At 45.0% G+C, this 9,335-nt stretch overlaps 1 protein-coding gene across 18 annotated transcripts in view; it reads right to left on the bottom strand.

Annotated features, from left to right (window-relative positions):
- Positions 1 to 3,473: 3,473 nt before the first annotated feature.
- The window catches only part of KIF1A (kinesin family member 1A), a 185,458-nt gene continuing 179,596 nt past the window's right edge, over positions 3,474 to 9,335 (bottom strand). For all 18 annotated transcript variants that reach the window (XM_016425327.2, XM_056807410.1, XM_056807411.1 and 15 more), the window contains one exon: positions 3,474 to 8,774. In XM_016425327.2, coding sequence (XP_016280813.2) covers positions 8,732 to 8,774 — 43 coding nt within the window. In that variant the 3' untranslated portion in view covers positions 3,474 to 8,731. The remainder of the gene's footprint in view (positions 8,775 to 9,335) is intronic.

The following is a 9,335-nucleotide window of genomic DNA, read 5'->3' as shown; positions in this document are numbered from 1 at the left end:
GAGGGGAGGGAGCCTGGGGGTCCGAAACTCTGACCCTGACCAGGCATTGATTAAGTCCTTCCTCTGGGCCAGGCCCGATGCCAAGGGCTGATGCTTCGAAGAAAGATCACAGAGCGCCCACTCTCATAAACTGTAAAAGCTAAATTTTAGTTTCTAGTAATAAAAGTATTACATTTTATGAGGTTTATTAAAGATTATTAGAAATCAAGGATACAAAATAATAAACACGTGCCTAGGGCTGATTAGCCCAGTCACATTTTACTCACTAGAGGAAGAGAGACAGTCTTGGGAGGCAGAGAGCCCGTTAAATACTCATTGTGATCTCGCCCAGGTGGAGACTCAGGGGAGATTAGAGGGAATTCTGGGAAGTACCAAGGACTTCTGGGGATTGAAGTCTGGGGTTCAAATCTCCGTTTTACAGAAGTCCATTCCCGGTCCTGAGCCTCAAGCGGGTCACAAGAGCTCCAGGAAGAAGGGTAGGGGCTTTGCATTCTGGGACCAGGGGACCCAAATCATGGGCTCTCCAGTATTGAGGTGAGCAGAACAGAAACACAGAATTTCAGTGTCTTGAGTGAGAAAATGCTCGTGTTCTTTGTCCCTCTACCCTTCTCTTTGGCATGCTTGGATATCCCTGTTGTGGTTTTTAATCCTTCCCTTCCATGTCAGAATCCATACTGGGTATTAGTTCTAAGGCAGAAGAGCGGTGAGGGCTGGGCAATGGGGGTTCAGGGACTTGGCCAGGGCCACACAGCGAGGAGGTATCTCAAAAGGTCACATTTGAACCCAGAACCTCCCATCTCTAGGCCTGGCTCTGAATCCACTCAGTCACCCAACTGCTACCCCCCCACCCAACACTGGCGAAGGCACCACTGTTCTCCCAGGCTCCCCTTTGGCTCACAGTTTCAGGGTCATCCTTTATTCCTCGCTCTCCTAGTCCATCTGCTGGTGAATCTTCTTGTTTCTGCCTTCTCCACCCCCAAAGCTGCCGCCATGGCAGAGGCCCACATCAGCCCTCCCCTGCGAGGGTCACACATAAATGACTGGACCAAGAACTCTCAGTCTTTTGGACAGCGGTCAGGGAGGGGGCCCTGGGGAATGGGCCTGACTGACAATTCATGGGGAGACATTGGCTGGCAGGGATGTTTGGGCACTGCAGAGCGGCCAGAGCTTTTCTCCCTTCCTTCATGCCCCCCCCAGGCTCCCCTTTCCCCTTGTACCCATCTTTGATATTTCAGGGCTCCCCCATCCTCTGCCTCCCCAATGTGTCAGCCCTCAGTGATGGGGCAGATTCTCATTCAGCTGTGGCTGGACACCAACCCTCCCACCCAGTCATCCCCCCCCCCCCACACACACACACATTCAAAGACATGGTTGTTCAGTGGGACCTTCTAGAGCTGGGGGGGGCATTGGCATGGCCTTCAGAACATGTGGGGGTAGTGGAGCAGGCCAGGGAGGGCACACTGGGCCCGGAATGAGGAAGACCTGAGTTCAAATCTTCCTTCAGACACATACTAGCAGCTGTGTGATCCCTCTGGAGGCCGCAGTTTCCTCATCTGAAAAAGGGGGAGAGTAAATAATACCTCCTCCTGGGTTGTGGTGAGGATCCAGTGAAATTACATGTGGAAAGCTCTGTATACCCATTGATGTGCTGCATAAATGCCAGCAGAAGGAAGGACTTTCCATTCGGGGGACTCCTCTTCTTTGACTTTTCAACATTAGAGTCATGCCCAAATATCATATCTTACAGTGTCTGCTTTAAAACCTAATACAGGTGGAGTGCGGTGAAGAGAGAGTTGGGTGCTCAAGCTAGGAGGATCTGGGTTCAAATCTGACCTCAGACACTTTCCTCCATAAGCACTTAACCCCAATTGCCTACTTGTTACTAAGACAGGAAAGAAAAGAAGGAAGGAAGGAAGGAAGGAAGAAAGGAAGGAAGGAAGGAAGGAAGGAAGGAAGGAAGGAAGGAAGGAAGGAAGGAAGGAAGAAAGAAAGAAAGAAAGAAAGAAAGAAAGAAAGAAAGAAAGAAAGAAAGAAAGAAAGAAAGAAAGAAAGAAAGAAAGAAAGAAAGAAAGAAAGAAAGAAAGAAAGAAAGAAAGAAAGAAAGAAAGAAAGAAAGAAAGAAAGAAAGAAAGAAAGAAAGAAAGAAAGAAAGAAAGAAAGAAAGAAAGAAAGAAAGAAAGAAAGGAAGAAAGGAAGAAAGGAAGAAAGAAAGAAAGGAAGAAAGGAAGAAAGGAAGAAAGAAAGAAAGGAAGAAAGAAAGAGAAAGAAAGAAAGAAAGAAAGAAAGAAAGAAGAAAGAAAGAAAGAAAGAAAGAAAGAAAGAAAGAAAGAAAGAAAGAAAGAAAGAAAGAAAGAAAGAAAGAAAGAGAAGAAAGGAATGAAGGAAAGAAAGAAAGAAAGAAAGAAAGAAAGAAAGAAAGAAAGAAAGAAAGAAAGAAAGAAAGAAAGAAAAGGAAGAAAGGAATGAAGGAAAGAAAGAAAGAAGGAAGGAAAGGAAGGAAGGAAGGAAGGAAGGAAGGAAGGAAGGAAGAAAGAAAGGAAGAAAGAAAGAAAGAGGGAGAGAGGAAGAAAGGAAGGAAGGAAGATGAAGGAAGGAAAGAAGAAAGGAATGAAGAAGAAGGGAGGGAGGGAGGAAAGAAGAAGGGAGGGAGGGAGGAAGGGAAGAGGGAAGGAAGGAGGGAAGGAAGACAGACATTTAGGAGCATCAGGATAGCACAGTAAATATATCACTAAGTCTGGAATCAGGAGGACCCAGTTCAAATCTGGCCTCAGACACTTTCTAACTGTGTGACCCTGGGCAAGTCTCTTGACCCTGATTGCCCAGCCCTTGCCACTCTGTCTTGGAACTGATACCAAGACAAAAGATAAGGGTTTTTTAAAAATCTCCTACTCCAGAGAATCGGATGAAAAAGCAGCAGCCCATGTAATAAAAACCTGGCATTTGACTGACCAAACAATCACTTCAGGTGAATGTCAGCACGTTCTTGTAATACAAGGAACCGTGCATAGGAGTGACTCAGGCACTGCACTGCATATGTCTGTTAGCTCCTCTGGTAGCCCGGAACATTTGGACTTTTTGGTTGGGTTTGGGGTGAATAGTAGAGAAGAGATGGGGATGGGATAGGGGAAAGGGCCTTGTGGGAAATGACTTTGTTGGTCAGATTTTCCCAACTGTTGCTCCCCCCCCTTCCCCAGACTCTTAATTTCTATCTTAGTAACAACTCTAAAATAGAAGAGCAAAAGGGAGGCAATCTGGGCCAAGTGACTTGCCCAGGGTCCCCACAGCTAGGTAGTATCTGACAGATTTGAACCCAGGTCCTCCCTGCTTCAAGCCAGGCTGCCCCAACTGTTGCTCTTTGTTACAAGGGATGACTTGATGTAGACAGTGACATATTTTGGGAAGAGATGGCCACATTTTTTAAAAAAGGCATCAAAGAACTTTAAAAGCACATTAAAAAAGCCAGGAGCCACAGATCCAGTATTTGAATAAATGCCACATTTATTTCTTAACTGAACAATGCCTTGAGTGTACACAAACAGTTTAAGACCCTATAGTTCCACACTCATAGTTGAAGACATCGATAAAACTAGACTCGTTACACTTCAGTATTGTTGTTATTATACAGTGGTGCCCACAGCAATCACATATATACAAAGCAAGAGAAATGGTCTCCCAGCGCTTGGGGATGGCATCACAGGAAGAACTCATATGGACAAACTAATTTATGGAAGCACAGGCAAAAAACCCCCAAAGGAACCATACCTCCCTTCATTTTTACAGCGAAGCCTTAGCGAATGACACCTCCTGAAGAAAGACAGTTTCCTTCCCCTAGCTTGGCAGTACCCAGATTGAGAGAGAGCTTGACGTAGTACAAGACACTGGCTGCCCATTGCTTTATCTTGGCTCAATAGCATCCTAGCCTTCAACATGGCGGTCATTAGGACAAGTCAGGAGGGCCTCAGAGGGCTTCTCGGCAACTCGCTTTGGCTTGGTGGCCCCTTAAGAAAGCATCACCCCTAAGGGGTCCCAGGACATGGTAGGCCCGGCTGAATTCTTGTTTCCTCTTCTGTGTGAGCACCCAGGCAATGGTTTTAGCAATTAGAGTTTTACCAAAAAACATCGTTACACGGTGATGGACTCTTCCTATGAAGAGCTTGGTATCAATGAGCTATTGACATCTCATGCAGGGCCATGGAGACCAGTCAAACAAACAATGGAAAGACACCAAAGAGTGTTTTCTATAGTTCATCTCCCAGGGAACCCTATGTAGTCTCAGGCTGTTCTAAAGTCATGCTTAATTTGGGTGAAAGAATGTTCTCTCATGGTCAAGGTCATCTCAAGAAAACGGTGTTACTTTTTTGAGAAAAACAGGAATGTTGCTTTTTTCCCACAAATCAGGTCTACTCCTGGCTACGTTGGGTTGGATCTGCCTTGCCTTAACCCCATGTGGTGAGAGGTGCAGAGAATGAACGAATCATGGATTCTCACTTCAAATCCTTCTCTTTGACAGTGAAGGATTTTCCTGCCTAAATTGATGGCTACTATGTCATGAGCATGTTAAAATGATTTAAAAGTGGGTCTCACCTTTGGTCCCTCCTCATCTTCATCTCTTTAATAATAACTAGGATTTCGTTGCCTCTATTTAAGGACAAAATCTACCTGGTCACTTGATTTACTAGAGAGAGGCCCAAGATTGTAATTCTGCAGTTGGGGGAAAACGTTGTGAGATACACCAAGACAGGAGTCTCGGAATCCTGGTTGGTTCCAAGGTGGGATCAAAGTGCAGAGGAAATTGTCCCAAGGGAGGTCTGCCTAATTGTTGGATTTCAGATCTTTCTTTCAATGTTTGCTAAGAAACTCACACCATCCTCCAAAAAAATCCCATCAGATTTCTTTTCTGGTCCTCCTTACCTGTCCTCCAACCATCCCTCCCCCAATTAACAAACACTGTGCTCTGCAGGTTGGCTGGCCTCAGGCACAGGTGTCCTAAACCGATCGGGAGGGAGGAGGAGGTTCATTCCCAGACCATGTTCTTCAGGATGGCTGACCTGACAACATGGCCCTTAACAGCTTCTATGGCTGTCCATCACCTTCCCCTGAAGGAGAACCCTTCCTCCCTGGCAAGCTGGGACTCTGGGAGGATTACATCAACTTTAATCATTCCTCTTTCTTATCTTCCTTGTAGTCTGAAAACCAACAAGAGGCACTTTTGGAAGAAGAGATTACGGGCTAATAATGTCTCTTCTGCTCCATCAGAACCTGTTACTAATTTTACTAGAAGGAAATCTTTTAATTGGATTTTAATGAAGGCAAAATGCAAAGCAACATTTCACAAAACACCCATAATTCCAGTTCTGAATGAATAAGTCTGGATTTCCCCAGGCAGCACTGAGCTCCAAGGGAACCATCCAGGGAGGGTGGAAGGGGCTGCCTATGCCAGCCTGCTCCTTGTGGATATCTTGTAGAGACTAGGGATTCATGGGGATTTTGGGATGTCTTTAATTTCCCACTCTGCTCATCAAGTTGTCATAAAATACGTAAAAGTTGCTGTCATAATTCTAGACTCCATTTTTTTGCTTTTTTAACATTTGCTCAAGATTTAGTGTCTGAAAAGAACTTGGATCTTCTGTACTGTTTTTGTTTCTTGTGAAAGATACTGGGGGAATGGGATAATTTTTAAGGAAAAGGTTTGGAAATAATCTTCCCTTCATCATACCATGCTTGAAGGCCAAGGAGTGCCCTATGTGTTTTTGGAGGTAGAACAACAACAAAAAATCCTTATAGTTTCATATGAAGACAAAGGATGCCTTTCTTTACCCATTCAGCTTAGAAGGTGATTTAAATTGTTGTTAACTTGTAATGTAGATTTAACTATAGATGATGACCAAGGTGGGCCACAACATGGAATGATGGTGAGAAAGGTCATGTAGAAGAAGCAGAATGAGTCAGTTGGGAAATATGACACTGCTCACATTGACTTGGGGTCTGAGAGATAGCAGAAAGTCCTATTGAAACAGAATGATGCCCTGGCCTGAATATTTGTTCTAAGAATAATTAGAAAAGAAAGAAAATGGGAAAGGAAGAAATCAACTAAGAAACCATCCGCTAGAGAGTAGTCTGTGAGTTATTAAAGTATCTCATTATCCTAAACAATGGGACAAAGCTGAGCACAACCCTGAAATCTTGGCCCTGGGAATAAATGAATAGGACAGAAGGGTAGTTGGAGGAAAGAAATGTGAAGCTTCTAGTAAGCCTGCTGAAGTTTCTGGAGGTTGGTTTTTTGGGTCTTCATGGGCCCATCCTCTCCCTCAACCAAAGAAAATGTCTACAGACCTCAGTACCATACCTATGACATCCAAGAGGATGATGAAGGACCAGTGAGAAGTAAGGGTAAGCCAGGCTATTTAAAAGAAGGTGAGCTGTGATCTGGACCAGTGAAGTCAGTCTAATCTTGTGGGGACTCAGCTAAAGGCCACCCAGATATCTCTCTGGGCAGTTGCTGTTTTGAAAAGGGATTGAATGGAGGGTCTAGCTAAAACTCTCAAGACTGGGGAAGATACCAAGAAAAGCTCCAAACTGTAACTGGTCTAAAAAGATTCAACTTAATTTGTCTGAGAAGTTTGAAATAAGACCATCAGTAGACCAGACCCTGATCTTCCAGGGCGTCACTGATAACTGTACTGGTTACAAGGGAACTTCTTGTCCTGTTGACAGAGTTTGGCTAGCCATGGAATTCCAGGCTTCTTTGGTTAGCCAGACTCTTCGGGTCAGATAAACCAGTAGGAGATTCACATGAAGGAAAGAATTAAAATTCATCTTATCAGGGGCAGAGGACAAAAGGAAACTTGTTTTACGTATAAAAATAAAAATCAATTTCTGACAAACATGACCATCTAAAACCCCACCCTTGATCACCAACCGATCATTCTCTCTTCAGACTCACACAGCCTTCTCGCCATTGGTCAGATGGGAGAAGAATAAAACCCTGTCCAAAATAGGTAGCAAGATAGAACCCTGTGCTTCAAGACAATGCTGAATTCATGGGCTGAACATCAAAAGAATATAGAGGGGCTTGCTGATTTAGTTTGAAAGGACAGCCCATTATTCTGGAAGGGCCCTTGACCCTCTACCCAGATATGTAGTATCAATGCCACGGTATGCTTCCTAGTTCTAAACTGTCCGAATGACCCAGGGGCTCAGATCAGGATCCTGTTGGTCAACTCAAAACAGACGTAAAGAAAGGATGGGTGTTGGACTCACTGTGGTCCCCAGGATCAGTGTATTGCTGGATCCTTCTCCACCATTTTTTCCCACTTGACCATATAGTTGTTTCCAGCAAGGGTCTCTAAGGTCCAAAAATTTCACGAGCTGGGGTTGGGGTGGAGAGGATGGTCAAGGGTTGACTCTTCCTGATAAAATAGGGCATAGTTGAGCATAAGCCAGTCTGGCTGCACGGGTATGGTTTCTTATTGGAACATAAAAGGTAGGGAAGCCTAGAGAGGGCACCTGGTTCCCTTCTATATACTACTGCCTCCTAGATGCTACTTTGCTGAACTGGTTGCCCCACTCTGGGACTCTCTTTCCATATCCTTGTTCATCCCCATTTCTCTGGCATTTCAGTTTCAGACCTAGAAAATGTCAATTTGATAAACATTTATTGAGCACCTACTGTGTGCAAGGCACACTTTGCCTATCTAGTCATACTGCACAGGAGCAGAAATAGGGTTGAAAAATATGGATTCATATTTCCCAGGTAAGAAACAATTATCTCTTCATCCACTATACCAGTTGGGCTTCAGTGAGTCCTAAGAAAACAAGCTTGCTTTTTCTCTCAGTGGCCCCCAAACCAGTCATGCAGTGCGCACACATAAACCCACACACAAAGGGGAAAAGGCAAAACCATTTGAAAAAGTGCTTTCTCTTTGAGCAGGGACTCAGGTACAGGGGCATTTGAAGTCTGGGTCCTGCAAGAGGGGCCTCCTGGTGCCGGGTGGGTAGACAGAATGCCCCGGTCACAGGATTTTTGAAAGGGACTGAAAATGATGCTCTCTTATGGCTGTTCCTTTCCCAGAACTCCCTCTCCTTTCCCAGACCTGCCTCAGTGAGGACTCTTGTCCAGTGCTTTCTGCAGCACAGAGGACCAAGAAATGAAAATTGGAATCAACCCAAATCAATGACCCCAGGGCAAGGCAATGGAAATGAATCCTTTAGAAATATAACCAAGGCTTATGGGTATGGAAGCAGTCAGATCTTACAACCTTGCCAATTCATGGTATTTTAATAATGAATCCATCCTTGCTTTAAAAGAAACTCTGATTGGTAGCCAAAGATCCCAACTTGTGACCTCTGATTTTTTGAACAGGCTCCAACTCTTTCTCCCAAGAGCTTGCTCAATCTAGAAGTAAAACGAAGATAGCTTCAGATAAAGGGTAATATAGGTCATGGGGATGGTGGGGCCACCTGACAGAAGAATGAGTGGAAGGTCGCACAAGACAATGGTCAGGCCAGGCCATGGCAGTTTAGCGGCTACCACACCATGAGAAAGGGTTTTCCTGGATGAAGGTGAAAACTGTTGGTGGGCTGGCAGAAGAGCAGGTGGACAGGCCCATCGATGACATGACATATCCGAGGTTAGGGGCATGGGGTGGGGAGGGAGGAAGGTTGGGAAGTACCCTCCTACTGGACCCGATCCAGTTGGCAAAGAGACGATTGAGTGGATGATGGTTTGGGGTTAGATTCTCATCTGGGCTGTTCTCCTCCGTGAGAGTTTGGATCTGTTCAAAAGCCAAGAAAGAAACTGAGTCAGTCAGTGGATTCTGAAAAGAAAATGGGAATTGAGAGGGATATCTTCATGTAGGGGGGAGAGAGAGATAGAAGAGAGAGAGAGAGAGAGAGAGAGAGAGAGAGAGAGAGAGAGAGAGAGAGAGAGAGACAGAGACAGAGACAGAGAGAGACAAAGAGAGAGACAGAAAGGAGGAAGGAGACAGAGAGACAGAGACAGAGTCAGAAACAAAGATGGAGAGAGAAAGACAGAGAGAGACAGAGAGAGAGACAGAGAGAGCAACAGATACACAGAGACAGAGACAGACAGAGACACAGAGAGCTGGCCTTGAGTCAGAAAAACCTGTGTCCAAAAGCTGACTGAGGGATGATGGGCAAATCATTTATCCTCTAAGCACACCTGTGACAGCCTGGCACATTAGAAAAAGTGCCAGGCTGAAGGGTGTGTGAAACTGATCACATAGATGGGGGAGGAGCCCCAGGAGATTGGAATCTGGAGGAGGAGAAGACTCTGGCTGTTAGAGGAGTTGGTCTCTCAGTTTTGAGAAGCCAAA

Source organism: Monodelphis domestica, chromosome 8, assembly GCF_027887165.1.
Source record: "Monodelphis domestica isolate mMonDom1 chromosome 8, mMonDom1.pri, whole genome shotgun sequence".
NCBI classification, from domain to species: Eukaryota; Metazoa; Chordata; class Mammalia; order Didelphimorphia; family Didelphidae; genus Monodelphis; species Monodelphis domestica.
Note: the sequence above shows the minus strand (reverse complement) of the source record. Positions and strands in the feature narration are given on the sequence as shown.